Consider the following 19,261-nt stretch of genomic DNA (forward strand, 5'->3'; position numbering starts at 1 on the left):
CCGCCCGCGTCTCCGTGTCGGCTGTCAGCGCCGCGGCCTTGCTCGTGCCCGTATCTGTTTCGCCGTTTTTACAAAGCATTGTCCCCCGTGCGTCTGTACGTGTCTGCTGGTCACGATTCATGTTCGAGTCTCGCTCTGGGCATCCGTGTCCTCTGCTCACCAGGTGTCTCTCTCTGCCCACCTTTTTGCCCTGTCCCCTCCTCTGCCACCGCAAGACCCCGCGCGACCGTGGCTGGGGGTCGGACCCGCCCCTCCCCCAGGTTCCTGAATCTGGTGCTGACATTCCGGGCTCTGGAATGAGGCCCGCTGCTTGCTCGCCTATGATGTCTGTGGTGACTTATTTCCAAATTGCAGCGTCCGAGCCTTACTCATAGGGCCGCTGTGCGTTTGGACAGAGGGGATGGTGGTTATGTGCGAGACATTGTCGTTCGGCAGGTAGAAAGCGTGTAATTTACCGCCAGGAGCCTTGGTTTCCCGTTACAGATTTAATGTCCTGCCGTTTCTGATGTCGGTCATTTTGAGTACCCCCTGGAGGATTTCTGCCCTGTCCTCCGTCCTCTATTGAATGTAATAATTATTTTTAAAGTTTTGAAAAGCTTAGTCTCATGCTAAGCAGTGTTGGTGGGATCTTGGCGACCATGAGCTAGTTGTGTATTTTTCTAACGCACTTCATTGTAAATCTTACACTCGGGATTGAGATGGTCCGTTTTCTGATGCCGCTCTTGTAGGAAACGTTTGGGCTTTCTCTGATAATAGTCAGCGTCACTGAGCACCAACTATCTGTGGGGCATGGTGCCAAGCACTTTATGTGCCTGTCTTATTTCATCAGCAAGCCTGCCGGGTAGGGATTCTTTCCTTCATTTCACAGCCGAGGTTGCTGGGAGCTGATGGCCATGATTTGGACCCATATTCCTTTATATTCCATTTTTCTTGTCTCAATTTCTCAGTCCCAGGTTACTGCTTCTTTTTGTGTCTTTCTGCTTTTCTGTTTGTCTTTGTGCCTCGCTGTCTCTTCTCCGCTCTGTGCCCCGTGTCTGGTTGTGTCCCTGCCTGTGTCACCGAGTCTCTGGATAGCTCCTCTGCCCGCTTTCTCTGTTCCTCCCCCTCCCTGTCTCTCTCATTCCCTTTCCTTTCAGTCTTCCCACATCATCTCTTACCCAAGTGTTTTTGGCCATGGCGCTGTGGCCACCTCTCTTCAACTGTTCACATCTTTCCTCAAGTGCCTGGGGCTGAGGTCATGGGAGGACTCAGCAGGTATCTGCCCATGGTGGGTTAGAGAGGCCATGGACTGTGGTGGTCAGAGCCTGCTCTGGATCCAAGCTGCTCCTGGCTGAGGCCTGTGTCCCAGGGAAAGGGTATCACCCACTCTGTGCCTGAGTTTCCTCCCCGGCGAGGTGCCTGTAAATCATGGAACTGAGGATTGAGTTACTGTGTGTCCAGCACTTAGAGGAGTGCCGGGTGCAGGGTCAGGGCTGGTGAGTGCTTGCCAGGATTGGCCTGTTTGCCTGAGTCTCCCCTTCTGATTCTTTCCTGTCACCCTGCTCTCCGTTTAAAGGTATAACTTAGGGAGCCCAGGCTGGCCAGGGGTTGAGTTTGTGCTGTCAGGCCCAGCAGGTGACCTTGGCTGAAATATTTAACCTCCATAGGCCCCAGGCATCTGTGAGAACACAGCTGCCCCGGTGTTAAATGAGATAATGGATGTCTGGTTGCAGCTGGGGCAGGGCCCAGGGCTGTGCCGTTCCTTATCTCTCCTCCCCTGAGCCTCCACCTCTTTACTCCCTGCCTTCTTTACTCCCTCGCCTCCGCTGTGTGTGTCCTTGTGTCTGCCTTGGATTCTGCCCCCTCCACCCTGCTCCAGAGGTGTTTCCTGCCCTCCCCCTTCCCTTCCTTCCAGTTTATTGAAAGGCTCTTCCGGGCCAGATCCTCTGATGGGAAAAGGCCTCTCCAGACAAACGCAGTCTCTGCCCCCATGGGGCTGGTGGGTAGGCCTTAGCCACAGAATCAGACAAATGAGCATAAAAACAGCAGGCTGAAGGTGTACCCATGAGAGGCCCTCCTGGAACTGAGACCTTGGTGTTTGGCTCTTTAAGATCTGGGAAGCTTAAGTGGCGCTCTCGGGGCAAGTGGGAGTGACCTGGTGATGAGGGAGAGGGGGAGAGCAGGGTGACCAGCTCATGACACTGTCCACATGGATAGCCTGCTTCCTCCTCCTTGGTTCTCAGCTCCCTGAGTTACCCAATGGAGCCCTATTTTACAGAGGAGAAAACATGCAGGAGTTCTCAGCCCTCCCAGGTGGCTGAGCCAGGAAGTGCTGAATTCTGGGGTGTGTCCCTGGGGCCATGGTCTGTCACAGCACACTCTGCCTCGTTGAGCAGGGGCCCTGAGCAGGAAGGAGCTAGATACATTTGAGGAACCGAAATGGACAGGGTGACTAAAATGGAGGGTGACAAGGGCCAGAACTTCCTAGGTCACGTTAGGACCTTCACCTGGCTGGCAGTAGGGGGGGGGCCCCACGAGGGTGGGGGTGTTTGGGCTGGGCAGCAGCCCCAGGTTCTGCTTGTGTTTCCAAGGTCCTCTCCTCTCAGATGCAGTGACCTGCCAGCCCCTGTCGCGGCCTCCCTTGAGTGGCCTCCTCTGTCCACGTTCTGGGGGGCCCACTCCCGGCACCACCACTGGCCGCCATGTCGACCTCGTCACTGCGGCGCCAGATGAAAAACATCGTCCACAACTACTCGGAGGCCGAGATCAAGGTCCGCGAGGCCACGAGCAACGACCCCTGGGGCCCGTCTAGCTCGCTCATGTCCGAGATCGCCGACCTCACCTACAACGTCGTTGCCTTCTCGGAGATCATGAGCATGATCTGGAAGCGACTCAACGACCACGGCAAGAACTGGCGGCACGTCTACAAGGTCAGTGCCTGCCTGGGCAGCTTCACGTGCGGACCCCTGTGGGTGGGCGATGGACTCTGGCCAGAGCAGGAAAGGTGGGTGCTCTGGACAGGCTGCAGCCGACCTCCCAGGTTTTCCAGTGGAGCCAGAGTCTGCATCTCTCTGTAAAATCTCATTTAATGGTGGCCACAGATGTAACTAAAATCTTAGGATTTTGATCCTGATGATTTAAACTTATTTTTGAAACAGTAGCGCATTCACAGGGTTCACGCACCCAGAAGGCCTAAGCAGGTGCGCAGTGGCCATCCCTCTGTGCCCAGTTCCCTTTGTTGGGGGCAGCCACATCCGCAGCCTCTGTCTTCCTCTGGGGCTGTGTATGTCTGTGTATGTCCAAGTATATGAGCAGCTCTAGGGACTTATGGGGCCATGGATTCGGTTGCAGGTGGGACTTACGGGGCCATGGGCTCGGTTGCAGGTGGATACGTGGCTGTTGTTGGAGCTCAGGGCTGTGCGCTAGAAAGAATTAATTTTACCATAGGTCAGTTACACCCACTTTTAAATAGGAATACAAGATTAAGTCCTAGTGATGAGTCCTCATCGGGACATAGAGGATTTGTCACTGTCCTTTTGGTAACAAGTGCATAACAGTCTGTTGTGTGGGCTGGTCATAACTGAGGTGACCAACTGTACAAACAGGTGCTGTGAGCATCCCTGTGTTTGTCACCTTTTGGAATTGGAGTTTCTGGGTTGGAGGACCCGTGCATGTGTCACTTTGATAAATGTGGCCCTTTTACTCGCCTTAGTGATAGATTCATGCATCCTCACCCTGTGCCCAGACAGACCTACCAGAGGCTTTGGGCACAGGGAACATGTCTGCAGGAAGCACTCAGTGGCTGGGTTCCCACCTGACCGCTGCTCTGGGAGCCTGCTGTCCCCCCTCCCACTGGGTAAAGAAGTGGCCAAGGGCAGGGGCTGAGATGGGTGGCCATGCCCCACTGCTGATAGCTTGGCCTCCGGCCAGTCCCTGAACCTCCCTTCATGTGAGGGTCCAACCCAGGAGTGTTGGTGGGGCCTCTTGCTGCCCTTTTTTCAGCAACTGTCGGTTGCAGGCCTGCTCCATGTGTGGTAATGGACAAGCCTGGTGAGCCCTGGCCAAATGGGCATAGCCTGGGGCCTCGCTGGCCCAGCTCTCTGTCATGTGGAGAGAGGGCTGGTTCTGTCGTTCTTGGGATGAGACTGAGGCCTGGAGGGGTCACACCACTCACAGAGCAGGGACATGAGGCCTGTTTACTGTGGCTCGTTTCCCTGCCTACCCTGACAAACCAAGATTGGGTCACTGATTCGATTGACTCATTGTTGAATAAGTTGTTTGATCATTTCTAGGCGAGCCTTTGTGTGCAGGTGATGGAGAAGGACAGGGCCTGGAGGGCTGAATCCAGGAGTGTAGCTCTCTGGGCTGGGGGGACAGGTATGTGAGAGGCCATGTGTCCTGCGGGGCCCTGGACGGCAGGTTGTTTCTGACCAGCATTGGGCAGAGAACAGTGGAGGTACTTTTAACTGTCACCATGTTCCAGGTGAGGAAGCCAAGGCACAAAGAGGCTCAGGGGCCTGCAGGATGCGGTGGTGCTGGGAGGGGAGCCCCAGACCTCCCTCTTGACTTGGCTGTGTCCCCTGCCTTGTTCTTTGAACGTGGGGTCTGGTCAGCAAACTACAGCCCACAGGCCAAATCAGTCCCCCTACCCCAAGCCTTTTGTTAATAAAGCTTTATTGGCTCGTGGCCAGGCCCCTGCACATGCACAGTGTCTGTTCTATGGGACACAGCTGTGTGATCAGGACCAGACAGCATGGCCTGAAAAGCTGGCATGTTCACCTGGCCCCTTCCTTCTATAAGACATTTTAAATCAACACTCATCTGGTGTCCCAGGCACCCCTGACCAGGCTGCTTTCAGAATGAATGGGGACTATTGGGCTATCTAGTTGCCCACTTTTAAAACATCTTCCATTTTCCATTCGCTCCTGCAAGTGTGTGCACCTGTGTAGCCACCCCCTAGGGCCGTGGAGGACACTTTCCACCCCCAGGCACCAGGCCGTGCCTTCTGTCTGCCAAGATGTTCTAGAACTTCACTACAGGGTTTCTGTGTCAGCTTCCTTTCCTCCCCATTGTGTCTAGGAGGTTGATGGGTGTCGCACCCATTCATAGGACAACGAGGCAATTCATCCATGAGCCTCTCACCCTTGGTGGGTATTTTGGTTATTTCCGGGTTCACCATCTTTTTTACTGCAATTCCAAAGTCTCCGGAGCTCTGAAAATGAAAATTTTCCAGATTTGTTTCACACAAGGTTTATCTGGCATTTGTTGGTCCCACGTTGTATGATTGGTGTGCCCTCTGCGGGGGGCTGTGTTATGTGTGGTGTGGAACAGGGGTGGCCCAGGTTTTCAGTCTGCCTCTCATGTGGGTGTGTCCCGTCCTTTCCTTTCTCCTCAACTGTGACTGTGTGATGCCTGGAGGGCCAGTTAAAGACTAACCTCCTGAGGCACACCTTCCGAAGGCTACACCACGCCCAGGTCTGGCTCCCTGAAGGTTGGGGACGTGTCAGTGACCCAGAGCAGGGCTCCTGGGCAGAGGTCAAAGTGTTCAGAGGCTTGCCCTGAGTGCCCCTCCCTCTGCTGTTTCCTGGGTGGGTTTAGGGGGCCCCTGGAATCACCTGCAAATTCTAAGGTGTCCCCTTTTCCAAGACTGGCAACATGACCTTTCAGAGTCTACTCTTCAGACCTGCAGGGCTTCAGGACCACAAAGGCCTTACTTAGTCTCTCCCAACCCCCTTCCCCCCCATTTAATTTTAACTGTTGTTGAAAAGACTATTGTCACATCATAAAATGCAGAAAGCACCAAAGGCTGTCCCTCCTCCCTGTTCTGTTGTTCCTGCCCTCTGTCTGCCCGGTGGCTCTCCCAGGTGGCTCTCCCAGCCTGTCCACGTGAAGTTTCACTTGCAGTGATGACCATTTCAAACCATCCAATGATAGAGAACGCACTCTGGTGTGGGGGTGGTGGAAAACCCAGACGATAGAGAGTGCAGTGTGTTGGAGAGTGCAGTGTGGTGGAGAGTAGTGTGGCTCTGGGACGCTGGAGGACACAGTCCTGCGTGGGGGCAGTGGAGAGCACAGTGTGGTGCTGTGGTGCGGGGGCAGTGGTGTGGTGCTGGATGGGGCAGTTGTCTACTTCCGCCGTGTTCTTTAGATTTGCGTTTCACAGAAGCTGCTGGGTCTGTGCCTCAGCGATGGCCAGGGGTTGGGTGACTGTACCTGTCACATCTCCTCTCAGGTCCTTTTACAGAGATGCATGTAGATCCCAGGCCACCCCATTGATCCCTCTGAAGTCTGGAGTTCGGGGTGTTAAGTGCCTTTACAGTGCTGTTCAGCTGTCCCCACTGCCTAGTTCCAGAATATTTTCATGACCTCAGGCAGAAACCCCGTGCCCAGGGAGTCACCCCCAGACCCTGGGCACTTGCCACCACACTTCTGCTCTGTGGAGCTGCCTGTCCTGCACCCTACACATGAGGGATCACACACTGTGCTCCTGGGTGCTGCTGTCAGGAGGTGGTCAGGATTTATCCGGTGGCAGCACATCCACGTTGCCTTCCTTCCCAGGGCTGCATTGAGGGGACAGGCAGGCCATGTGGGCTGGCGCTGGGAAGTGAGTGACGTGTCTCTGCCCCTGCAGGCCATGACGCTGATGGAGTACCTCATCAAGACAGGCTCAGAGCGCGTGTCACAGCAGTGCAAGGAGAATATGTACGCCGTGCAGACGCTGAAGGACTTCCAGTACGTGGACCGTGACGGCAAGGACCAGGGCGTGAATGTGCGGGAGAAGGCCAAGCAGCTGGTGGCCCTGCTGCGCGACGAGGACCGGCTACGGGAGGAGCGCGCTCATGCACTCAAGACCAAGGAGAAGCTGGCACAGACCGCCACCGGTGAGGCCCCTGGGGCTCGCGTCTCCATGTTTGGTCCCTGTCCCACCCTGCTCCTGTAGCCAAGGAGCTGGGTCTTCTCCTGTCCCAGCACCCCTTTCCTACTGCCTCCTTGCCCTCCTCACTGGGAGGTAGGCTCCCTTCATTCACCCACGAGTGCTAGCTGAGCTTCCCAAGGGCCTGGGTGTGCCCTGCCCTCAGCCTGGTCCCTGGAGCTGTTAGATAGGTGGGCCCACAGTCCTATCTGTGAGTGGTCAGTGCCCAGGGGAAAGGGCTGCTCAGACCTGTCGCATCCTCTTACTGTCCAGCCCTCACACGGAGGTCAGGGACATGTCCAGGCCACGAGAGACGGCGTTTCAGGCAGAGGCACAGGGTGCAGGGAGAGGTGCTCTCGGAGGGCCCTTGGGAGCTGGGTGGCGCCCTCTCTGGGGAAGGACACAGTAGGCTGTATTTCTGCCATGCTGTTAGGGGCCGCCTCCCACCCCTCGAGAGTGCAGTGTTCTCTGCACCCCCAGGCATTGTGCTCAGACCCTGGAGTCCCGGTTCTGTGCTTTTTGCACGTCTTGAGATGTTACTCACCTTTTGATACTTTTTCTCCCAAGGACATAAAAACGTGAAACCCTTTTCTGGCTTGTGGGCTGATCAGGGCTGGGCTAGTACCACGGCCTGGTTGCAGACCCCAGCCCTGGGGCACTGTGTGGGGTGCGCCAGGAGTGCACCTGGCACAGAGGGGCTGGCGGGCACCAAGCTCTCAGATTGGGCGTTGTTGCCCTGGTGCTTCTATTTCTTCGCAGGCCTCAGGCGCAGGCCAGGCTGGGGCCTGGTCAGCTCAGCTGTGCCCTCCTGCCCCAGCCTCGCCTATTCCCCTGCCTGGTCAGCCTCTTCCTTCCCTTTCTCTCCATCCTTTCTTCAGTCATGACTCAGGCTGGTCACCCAGGATGGGGCCGGGAGCAGGTGTTGTGCCTCCACTAATGCCCACAGTCCTGCCAGAGCTACACTTGTCAACCAGCCCTGGACACCGAGGCACTGGTTCCCACCTGGGAAATACTGGGAGCTATCCCAGTTGGGACCCAGGAGGAGGTCCAAGGACAGGCCCCACACGTTGCAGGAACCCAGGTCACAGGCTCAGAGGTTCCTGATATCCCCTCCTCCTTCACCTGCAGGGCTGTCCTTTCCTGACCTTTCCTCCCATGTGGGGCTGGATAACAGCTCACTGTCCCCTCCCCCACTCCTAGGGAATCTGGTGTCTGAGTCCCAGTTGGGGTCTTGGGGGCAGCCAGGCTGCAAGCAGGAGGTCTGGCTCTGGGGCTCCCCTGTCTTCCTTGCGTCTCACTGCCCCCTCCCCCCCCAGCCTCCTCGGCAGCAGTGGGCTCAGGGGCCCCGCCCGAGGCGGAGCAGGCGTGGCCGCAGAGCAGCGGGGAGGAGGAGCTGCAGCTCCAGCTGGCCTTGGCCATGAGCAAGGAGGAGGCGGACCAGGTACCCCAGGGCCTGGCGGAGGGTGTGGGCGAGGCCACGGCAGGGTTTGACTTTTGTTCTGCCATCCCATCTCCATGCCTCACCCTCCGCCTGCCCTCTTGGAGGCCTGCTCTGTCTCTGTTTATCTCTGCTCACCCTCAGATCCTGTCCTCCGCCTCTGTCCTGTCCTGTCCTGGGCCTCCCCTCCCCCCACTCCTGGACTCTTGTCTTGCTGCAGCTCTGCCTGCCCCTTGACAGTTTGGGGGCCATTTCTCTGTGTCTTTGGCTTTGTCTGACCCTGGCTCTCTCTGTCTGTCTCTCTGTGTGTCAGTCTCTCTGAGCCTGCTCCCCCATCTCTATCTCTCAGCCTCCCTCCCCCACCCTGTCCCCTCACACTCTCTCTCCCCCAGCCCCCGTCCTGCGGCCCCGAGGATGACGTCCAGCTCCAGCTGGCCCTTAGTTTGAGCCGTGAGGAGCACGATAAGGTCAGAGCAGTCTCCCCGCCCCGCAGGCTCTCCTGGGACCTTCCCCAGGTCCCGCCTCTTCCCGTCTTCCTGAAGGGCCCCGCCCCACTGCCCCTTCACTAGTTGACACACGTTCACACACAGCATTCATAGCTGTAGACTTGGTGTAGGATGGAGCCCCAGATGACAACCCACTGGTGCAGCAGGTGCCTGGTAGCGAGAGCCTCCGTCTCCCTCCGTGGCAGCCCAGGCCTGGTCACCTCCACCAGTGCAGACTCTGTGCTTCCCAGGCTGTCAGATCAGTGTCCTCATCCATGCCTCCCCGGCCTGTGACCCTGTGTCCCACCCCATCCTATGCATCGTCCGCATCCCATTTTAATTTTTGGTCACCTTTGTCTGGGTGGGAGAGGGTTCTTGGGCCGTCCCGTCACTCAGACTCTGACCCTCCCCTGCCACCTCCTTCCCTACCCAAACAGGAGGAGCGAATCCGCCGTGGGGATGATCTGAGGTTGCAGATGGCCATAGAGGAGAGCAAGCGGGAGACCGGGGGTCAGGAGGAGGTGAGTGTGGGCCCGCACTCCCTCTGTGCCCCTGCCCTAGGTGCATGGGCCAGGCCTCAAGTTGACTTGTCTTCCAGCCTCTCTTTCTGTTGCCTCACCCTGTGGGTGTCCCAAGTGTCTTCACCACACGGCTGGCCTCCTAGACTGAGCCTTCAAGTCATGAGGCTGGTCCAGATTCCCAGGGTGGGGACAGGCCCCACATGGCTCAGCAGGACCCCAGAGGAAGATGGCACCAGGGCCTGGGTCCTCAGTGCTGTGCTGGTCTTCCCACTGCTCCTTTTATCCTGAGGAAGGTGGGGAGGGTCACCTCCACATCACAGAGACAGGAGTCTGGTCAACAGGGTTCACCCAGGATGCAGGAAGCTGTGTGCGTGTGGGTGCATGTGGGTGAGTGTGGGGCGCTGGGAAGTGGAGCGTGCAGTGATGTGGAACAGGTGCTGGGCCCCGGGCCAGGTGTACTCAAGGTGACCTGGGTTCCCCAGCCGACTTCGGGTGTGCTGATCAGTAGGGCTTCTTGAAGGGTGTGGGGAAGGCCAGGTGCTAGGAACAAGTGTACTGGTGGGTCCCTCTGTCTCTGGATGCAGCCCTGCACTGTCTCCTCCCCACCACTCTCTGTCTTGCTCACCCCTCACACCCTTTCTCTGCAGTCGTCACTCATGGATCTTGCTGATGTCTTTACGGCCCCCGCTCCTCCAACAGCCTCCGACCCCTGGGGGGGCCCAGCACCTGTGGCCGCTGCCATCCCCACAGCCACCCCCGCTTCGGACCCTTGGGGGGGAACCCCTGTCCCTCCAGCTGCTGATCCCTGGGGTGGTCCAGCCCCTACACCTGCCTCCGGGGACCCCTGGAGGCCTGCTGCCGCTGCAGGAGCCCAGGTTGACCCTTGGGGTGGGACCCAGGCCCCCGCAGCTGGAGAGGGGCCCACACCTGATCCGTGGGGGAGCTCAGACGGTGAGTGCCAGCCCCCATGTCCTGGGTGCAGTCCTGGGCTCAGACAAGACAGCCTAGAGGATGGTTGGGGAGTGGGGATAGTGGAAAGGGCTCTGGGAGAGGTTGGGAAGGAGCTGGACGCCAGTGGGCAGGCAAATCTGGTGAACATAGGTGAGGCTCCTCCCTGGCTGGACAGTGTGACCCTGATGAGATAGGAGGGGCTGGGCCTGGGAGTGAAGGGGTGATAAGGGGAGGGGACCTGGAGGGGCTTGTGTTTGTGAGCAGCCACAGATTTGAGGGGACAAACCCCCACCTGCCTCCTTCCTCATCCAGGTGGGGCCCTGGTTGGTGGACCCCCAGCCTCCGATCCCTGGGCCCCAGCCCCAGCCTTCTCGGACCCCTGGGGGGGGTCACCTGCCAAGCCCAGCACTAATGGCACCGCAGGTACTGTGTGGGCGAGGGGCAGAGTTGCAAGTGAAGTGTCTGGTCCCCTTATTCCTGAGGAGGGAGGGGTGGGAGGCTACCCCTGGGGAGCTGAGTGTACATACTGATCCCCGTGACCCCACAGTGGTCGGGGGCTTTGACGCGGAGCCTGACGAGTTCTCTGACTTTGATCGACTGCGCACAGCCTTGCCCACGTCTGGGAGCAGCACAGGTGAGGGCCCCCCCTTGCCCCACTGACCTGACCGAGGTAGGGGTCAAGTTGTAGCAGATGAGTACAGCCTGGGCCAGGTGCAGCACCCATCTTTTATAAAAATAGGTTTATTGAGGTGTAATTGATCGTTCCCCATCTTCAAAAAGAAATTTTAACTTTGTTTTGAAATAGTTTTGGACTTAGAGAAAAGTTGCAAAAATAATATAAAGAAGTTCCTTTCTCAAACTTGCCGAGTGAGAGTCGCAGGCTCCCCAGATGCTTCCCTGTAGCAGTCAGTAGTGGTGCAGCAGCTGCGGGGACAGTGCCCCCTTTCCTCACATGCCCACTGCCCAGGGCCAGGACCTCTGCGATGTCAGCACCCATCCTCCGGCGGGTGGGGCTGGCTCTGTCTGGGGACCATCCCTGGGTCTGGTGGTGTGTCTGCCGTGATGGGGGTTCACTGGAGCCTCTCTAGGAGGTGAGGTGTCCATTTTCCCACCACCCGTGAGGGCCCCTTTGTGCCCTTTTGTCTCTTCTAGTGAAGCCAACTTTTATGGAAACAAATACCTGGGGCTGACGGGGCCCCCTGCAGACAGGGGTCAAGGTCCCAGCCCTTCCCTGTCTCTCATCCAGGGCTCCCTTAGGTTACTACCCAACCTGCAGTCTGCATTCTTCCCGGCCTTTTATTCATACCAATTTGTATATTTTTCAGCATTAGATAGAATTCTTAAATCAACTTTTTTAAAAGGCAGACCTCAAACTGACATGTCACTCAGCCCCTGGTCACTGCTCTGGAGGTGTCACTTGGTGTTCCTTCTACCTGCCCCTCGGACTCAGACCCTCCTGGTTTTGGCCCTGGGCTCTGCCACTCGGCCATGAATCCCTCTACTCCTTCCAGGGGAGCTGCAGCTGCTCGCGGGGGAGGTGCCTGCCCGCAGCCCAGGGGCGTTCGACATGAGCGGAGTCGGGGGCTCTCTGGCCGAGGCTGTGGGGAGCCCCCCGCCGGCTGCCCCGACCCCCACACCGCCCACACGGAAGACGCCGGAGTCATTCCTGGGGCCCAACGCAGCCCTAGTGGACCTGGACTCACTGGTGACAAGGCCGGGCCCCACGCTGCCAGGAGCCAAGGCCTCCAACCCCTTCCTGCCCAGCGGTGAGTGTGACCTGGGCAGGGATGCTGGGCTGGCCCCAGCCTCCCGCTGGCAGACCCCTGACTCTTCTGTGGGCCTCTGGCCTCTTTCTCTTTCAGGAGCCCCGGCCACCGGCCCCTCCGTCACCAACCCCTTCCAGCCTGCGCCCCCTGCGACGCTCACCCTGAACCAGCTCCGGCTCAGCCCCGGGCCCCCGGTTCCGGGGGCGCCACCAACATACATCTCTCCCCTGGGCGGGGGCCCAGGCCTGCCCCCCGTCATGCCCCCGGGCCCCCCGGCCCCCAACACTAACCCCTTCCTCCTATAAGCGGGCTGGAGGGGCTCGGCCTGGCCCAGCCCCCGCTCCGGAATCCAGTGTCGTGAGTGCATGTGAAGCGGCCCCAGCCCCGCCCTCCTGGGGCCACTCACACTACACCCTCCCACCTCCCCGCCTCTCTCCCGAGAACTGGACCTGGGGACGGGGAGGTGCCGGCCAGAGGAGGACCCCTTCCGTGGCATTAGAAAGGAGGGACAGCTGCGCCCCGTCCCCTCCTCCCGCTCCTGACTGGCCCCTCAATCAGTGTTGAGCCTCCCTTCACACCCTCGGTGAATCCTTGGTGATGATTTTGGCAACTTTGGGAATAAATGGCAATTCTCATGGGCGTGGCTCCTGGAGTTCCCGTCCATGATCCACATGGGCCTTCACCCTGGGGACCCAGGCGTGGGGGCAGCACCCCCTTCTCAGAAGCCCTGGTTTCCCGACCCTTCTGAAGCCGTGGAGGTGGAATGGAGGGGCACCCTAGCAGGGCCAGGTGCTGCCCCTTGTGATGGTCCGGGGCCGGACACCCCGCCGTCAGCCAGACTTTCTTGTCCTGGAGACACTCTGGGCAAAGGTGAGGGGACAGGCAGGTACAGAGTCACAGGCTAGACAGAGGAGCTGAGCCTGCCCAGGGTGGCCTGTGCTGCCTAATCCCCACGGCTGACCGGCTGACCGACAGGAGGGGTGGCACGTGACCTTCAGAAAAGCCCTGGGGACCGAGGCCTCCAGAGGGATGGCAGCCCGAGTGAGCATGTGCGGGTGAAAGTGGTGGCCCCCGCTGGCTCCCTCCAGACCAGGGTGATTGGAAGGTTTGGGCTGGCCGGACAGAGTGGACCCCCCGGGGGACAGGCCCAGGGATGTAGAACCGCCTCAGGTCCATTGGTTCAGGACGGGCGGTGTGACTCGTGGGCCTGGGGGAGGGCGGGCCCTGTGCTCTTGGGAGCCAGGTGGCCTGGGCAGTTGCTGTGGGGCGGGGCCTGGGGACCCACGGCCGCGCCTCCTTCCTTCCTGCCTTCGCGGGCGGTTGATTAGTGTCGTCGGAAACCCCAAGGTTTCCGGCTGGATCCCCAGTCAGGGCACTTACAAGAAGCAACCAATGGGCGTATAAATAAACGAACAACAAATCCATGTTTCTTTCTCCTTCCCTCTCCCTTTTTCTCAAATCAACTTAAAAATTAAAAGAAGCAGGGAAGGCAGTAAAATAAACCGTGCTTTGGTGTTTTCAGTCTGCGTTTGTCACAGCGGAGAGCGGACAGTGGGACCCCAGCACGCAGGCACGGTTGGGGCTGTTCCCTCTGCTGGGCACCCCGCTTCCGTGTGAGATGCACAGCGGCCCGAGTCTCGTGTCTCCTGTGCTTTTGCAGAACGTTCTGGCCCCCACTTCTCACCGGGAGCTGCCATTTAGGGGCCACACACCCTGCCCCCCCACTCCCCTGAGGCCTGAGCACCCAGGTTCGTACTTACTAGATGTTGAAGGAGCGTCATTCCTGCCTCGTTGGTTCACTCCCGCTGCGTGTGCCTCGTGTTTTTCCTCCAAATTCGTCTCCAGGCCCCTGCGAGGCTCAGATGCCAGGCTTGGGGCCCAGCCGCGCAGGCCCTTTCTGGGTGCTGAAGGGTCGTGTGGGTGCGGTTCTGACCAGGGCGTCTGTTCGGAGGGCTGCAGCGGACAGGTGCCCACCGCGGGCTTTCCTGCGGAAGGACAGGCTGCGGGCTCTGGGCTCCATCTGGGTTTAGAGTCCGGCGCCTGGGTTGGGGAGGCCTGTGCGGCCTGAGGCCAGCAGGGGGCGCCAGAGTCCGAGGCCTGGCCCTGTCTGGCGTGGAATCGGCAGGTGCTGGGACAGGCGGTCCCAGGACACCACGCGGGCGCCGTCGCCGTGCCTCCCTCCCACGCGTGCTCTAGGACGTCCTTCCAACGGGCAGCCTTCTGTGCGTTTCTGCAGCGACTCGCCGCTGCTCAGGACCTCAGGTTCTCAGTGGCACCGTCAGGTTTTCTCACAAATCCACCCAGACACGCAGAGCCCTCCCGGTCAGCCCATCTGCCCCCTGGCTGGTGCCCCAGCATCTTCCTCCCCGCCACGCGGGGCCGGCGCCGCCTTCGTGCCTTTAGCCGCAGCTCGCCCCTCACTGTGCAGAGGCCTAGCCACGGCAGGTCACCTACGGACGTCCCCACGTGGGCGTCGCAGAGGCGGCGAGGCCCACGCCTGACATGTGGACCGACCGGCTGCTTAAGAGAGTTTGCTCCCCGGGCTGGTACTTTGCGGGACTCCAGCCCCCCCGCCCCCAGGACAACCCCACTGTCCCCCACATGCGCTCCGCCCGGAATGGTTCCTTCTGCTGTCTTTTTGCCTCCTAGTGAGTATGTCTTCGGGCTTTTATCCTACTCGTAGTGCTAATTCTTTAGCTTTATGTTTCATCCACATTATTTCACATCGATTCGAATATAATTTCTAAGAGCACTGTTTAACATTTGCACCTTAAAATACAAATTGTAATGGACTTTCAATGTCAAGCACAGAAAAGTGTGGACGGTATCGCCCCCCACCCACACACCTTGGGAACAACCTTGTCTACTTACAACAGGGTTGCAGGTTCCATCCCCAGGGAGCATGCGGGAGGCAACCAATCAATGAGTCTCTGTCACATCCATGTTTCTCCCCCGCTCCCTCCCTCCCTTATTGAAAATAAATATTCGAGCACATGAACCTCCTTGATCAAGCTGCTCCTGAAGCCCTCTCTGCCCTCCTCCAGTGCCCTGGGGTGTGCACTTGAAACAACTGTGTGTTTTTCTGCAGCTGAGTGAAATAAAATACACATCTCTGTGTGTCTGTTTTTAATCCATGCCTGAGGATATGCTTTATTTTATATACATATATATATTTGGAGAGAGGAAGGGGGAGAGAGAAACATCAATCTGTAGGCTCTCCTGCACAACCTGACTGGGATCAAACCTGAAACCTAAGTATGTGGTGTCCAGGACGACACTCCAACCACTGAGCCACCTGACCAGGGCCACACACATGTTTTAACTGTTTATATAGGTCTGGTTTCTGCATCATAGAGAAAGTCAATTAGTCCGTTGTGTCACATCCAAACTTTTATTTCATATATAACCTTTCGACACCAAGTTAATCTCCCAGAAATTAAAAAGGAAAACATTTGGCTACTGATCTCAAAGTTCAAAACATGCTTATTGGACAATAATACAAACAAGTCCCAGAGAAAAATCAACCATAACAACATTAAGCATTAAGTACTTCCTCTGGAAAGTGTAATTTTCCCCAAATGTAGTTAATTTGTGTCTGGGATTCGGGAACTGTTCCTGTTTCTCCGCACGTGTGCCAGGCAGACAAGCCCGCAGCGCGGGCCCGGGGCGCAGGGAGCGTGTGCAGATGTTGCCACGCTCGGAGGCTCACCGGCCTTGCCCAGGGTCGCCGGCCACGCGGGGGCTCACCCAGGACAGATGGTCAGGCAGTTCCCATCATCCATCGCCGGGTTCACAGGCCCAAAGAATGGGCGCAGTGGCTCCGAGGCAGAAATTTTAGGGAATGTGAACACATGGGACCCATCGCCCACGTGGTAAAAGGAGACGGTCCCCATCTCCACATCCAGGAAGATGGCCACGCGGTGTAAGTGGGGGCTCACCAGCAGCACCGTGAAGGGCTCGGTGCTGGCCGAGAACAGGTCCTTGTCCCTGAAGCTCACAGTCCAGAAGCCGCGTTCTGAAGACAGGAGGACCTCCCCTTGCCGGGGAGCAGACTCCGTGCAGACGCCCAAACTCCACTCCCTGCTGGTCCCCACATCCACCTCCCAGTAATGGCGACCAGAGGCGAACCGCGGGGAGCCCAGGACACAGATGGCCCAGTTGAATCTCCCGGGGTGGACTAGGCGCCTCTGCTCGAAATAGCCACAGGAGACCCGCCTCAGGTCCTCAGAAAGGATGAGGTAGTTGTTGGCTGTGTGCACATCCAAGGTCATGTCCACTGTGGAGAGAAAACTGACCAAGTCAGCAGGCACCCAGGCTGTGCCCGCCCGTCCCGCGCCCCCTTTCGTGTCTCACCTTGGAACTTGCGAATCCTCGGGTTCATCTGCAGGATGGTTCTCAGCTGGGGCTCCAGGGCCTTGACCTTGGACACCAGCCTGCCCAGCTGGCTGTTGGGCCTGATGTCACCCTTCTGAGAAACCTTGGAGCAGCCGAGGCACAAAACGCCGTCCCCGCGGGGCTCCTTGGGCAGTGAGGGGACGCACTGGAGGCAGCAGATGTATCCGCACTTCAGGTTCACGGGGTTTTCAAGGTAATCCAGGCAGACCGGGCATCGGCTGGCCTCCTTAGAGCGCCCGGCCATGGCCCCTCTCTGGGGGTAAGTGCGCGTGTCCAGGGACACCGTCCTCTTTCTAGAACAGTTATTTGCAGTCACTCCTGGGAATGAAGATGCAACCTGAGTGCAAATATAAAGGGCTCATGGTCTTGAACTTCTGATGTTTAAAATGCTAGTTGGGCCCTGGCTGCTGTGGCTCAGTGGTTAAGGCCTCGGCCCACGGCGAGGTGTGCTGAGAGTAAGAGGTACCCTGGATTTTGAGGACAGCGGGAGGAAAAGAGGTGTCAGCTGTCTCCTGCAGAAGCCCCCAAGCCGACTGCTTGTTGAAATGACTGCCGTTTGCCTCTTGCAACGAATTAGATTTGTTGTTTTTTTAATCCTCACTGGAGGATATGTTCATTGGTTTTTTAGAGACAAAGGGAGAGAGAAACATCAACTGACTGCCTCACTGCCCCCCCCCCCCGTATGCCCATCGAACCAGGGACCCTTTGGTTCACAGGCCAACACTCTAACCACTGCGTACACCAGCCAGGGCAGATTTGTTTGGTTTCACTTTGCTCACGTGGCTGCTAGAGAATGAATTTGCGCCACCCTGCAGGGTCCGCCAAGCTCGGATCTGACTCGGGGTAACAACCGTCATCCTATATCTGCAACCTGGTCTGAACATGGAAGCCCTCCCTCTGCTCCCATCAGCGGCCCAGCGCCTCTGGGTGCCCACGCCTCGCAGCGAGTTGGCCTCAGACAGCACCTGCTGAATCAGTGCACTCCTCCATTCCCAAGACTTTTCGTAGACATTTGAAAGTAAAAACAAAGAAAATTTGAAATCCTGTCCGATGGACTCACCTCTCAAGCACTAGGTCCCCTTGTGGCCTCCGGCTGCTTCTCCTGGGCGCTCAGTTCCCAGGAGCCGCCAACAGGCCAGGGGTTTTATTAGGCAGGTGGCTCCTCCCACCTGCTCCTTCCTGTCGGCCCCACCTAATCCCATCAGGTGTTGACCGAATTAACGGGACTTTCTCAGGTCAGAGGGGTTACCAGGAACAAAGGTGATACTTGTATATGGAAGTTATTTAAGAAAAAAAATGTTTTATTGATTTTTTTTTTTAGAGGGAGAGGAAGGGAGAGGGATATATAGAGAGAAACATCGATGAGAGTAACATCACTGGTCAGCTGCCTCTTGCAGGCCCCCACTGGGGATCGAGCCCACAACCCGGGCGGTGTCCTGACCGGGAAACGAACCGTGGCTGCTTGGCTGCTGGGTCCACACTCAGCCACTGAGCCACACCTGGCAGGGCTGGAAGTTATTTATAAACTAATATTAACAAAATATTGCCATATAGTCCTTCTACATTAGATCTAGAATAATATGTCTATTGAATTGGAATTAGGATTGAAATTGAAAACTGGTCATCATAATTAACCTCACATTTTGTCTGTTTGTTTTTTGCTTAATCCCCTCACCTTCTCACCCACCCCTCCCCTCTAACAGCTGTCAGTCTGTTCTCTGTACCCATGGGCCTGTTTCTATTATTTTATTCACTAGATTCCACATCTAAATAAAAGTATATGCTACTCGTCTTTCTCCGACTGGCGTATGTGACTTAGCATAATTCTCTGCAGGCCCATCCATGCTGTTGCAAAAGGTAAGACTTCCTCCTTTGCCGGGCTGCATAGTACTCCCTCGGTGCTGCCTTCCCCCGCCTGGGTCCTACCTTTTTTTTTTTTTTAATATCTTTATTGATTTCAGAGAGACGAAAGGAGAGGCAGAGAGGGAGGCGGAAACATCAATGATGAGAGTCTTTGATCGAGCCCGCAACCCTGGCCTGTGCCCTGACCAGGAACCGAACCCTGGTCGCCTGGATCCTAGGTCGACGCTCAGCCGCTGAGCCCCGCCCGGCCCGGCTCAGTCCTGCCTTTTGAACCGCCCTCGGGAGGTCCAGGACTCGCCTGATCGCAGGGCTGTCAGCGGAGAAACCATTCATGTCTCTTGGTGCCTAAGGACATCTGGACGCAGCCTGGATTTTTGATATTAAATAATAGAGAACGTGGCACATCACATCACATCGCTTTCAAGCTTCATGCCAGATCCTGGGGCGGCTACCAAGGAACCAAAACGGAAATTAAGACAGCTTCTGGGGCCGGCCGTGGGCCTGTGCGCCGAAAGGTCGTCGGTTCAACTCCCGGTCAGGGCACATGCCCGGGGTTGCGGGATCGATCCCCGGAGGGGACGCGCAGGGGGCAGCGGACTGATGTCCCACTATCACATCGCTCTCTCTCTCTCCCTCTCCCTTCCTCTCTCTCTAAAAACCAATGGGAAAAATATCCTCAAGTGAGGATTTAAAACAAACAAAAAATCAATAAAAACTCTTTTAAAAAAAAGGAATCAATCAATGAATGCATAAATAAGTGGAACAACAAATCCATGTTTCTCTCTCTCTCTAAATCAATCCAAAAAAAAAAAATCTTGGTAAGAGTGTCGATCTCACATCCTATCTCAATTAAAAGCCAAAACAGACAGCTTTGAATCCCACTTCTGCCCTTCCCGCCCGGAGCTATGCAAGGTCAGCGAACGGTCGGCAGCTGGGGGCGCAAAGCAGGG

General features: G+C 57.3%; 2 protein-coding genes across 2 annotated transcripts; one reads left to right on the forward strand and one right to left on the reverse strand.

Annotated features, from left to right (window-relative positions):
• Positions 1-2,159: 2,159 nt before the first annotated feature.
• EPN1 (epsin 1) lies at positions 2,160-13,179 on the forward strand. Its single transcript, XM_087826971.1, has 10 exons — positions 2,160-2,909; positions 6,611-6,860; positions 8,209-8,333; positions 8,723-8,797; positions 9,253-9,336; positions 9,984-10,287; positions 10,600-10,710; positions 10,835-10,921; positions 11,799-12,053; positions 12,150-13,179. The coding sequence occupies exons 1-10, from the start codon at positions 2,682-2,684 to the stop codon at positions 12,356-12,358; spliced, it is 1,728 nt and encodes a 575-aa protein (XP_087683097.1). The 5' UTR covers positions 2,160-2,681; the 3' UTR covers positions 12,359-13,179.
• A 2,617-nt stretch (positions 13,180-15,796) lies between these two features.
• On the reverse strand, positions 15,797-16,692 carry LOC107541293 (ret finger protein-like 4A). Its single transcript, XM_016218315.2, has 2 exons — positions 16,407-16,692; positions 15,797-16,329 (listed from the first exon to the last, which is right to left on the reverse strand). The coding sequence occupies exons 1-2, from the start codon at positions 16,690-16,692 to the stop codon at positions 15,797-15,799; spliced, it is 819 nt and encodes a 272-aa protein (XP_016073801.2).
• Between the last annotated feature and the right edge of the window lie 2,569 nt (positions 16,693-19,261).

The sequence above is a fragment of the Miniopterus natalensis genome, chromosome 18 (genome assembly GCF_054644295.1).
Source record: "Miniopterus natalensis isolate mMinNat1 chromosome 18, mMinNat1.hap1, whole genome shotgun sequence".
Classification (NCBI taxonomy): domain Eukaryota; kingdom Metazoa; phylum Chordata; class Mammalia; order Chiroptera; family Miniopteridae; genus Miniopterus; species Miniopterus natalensis.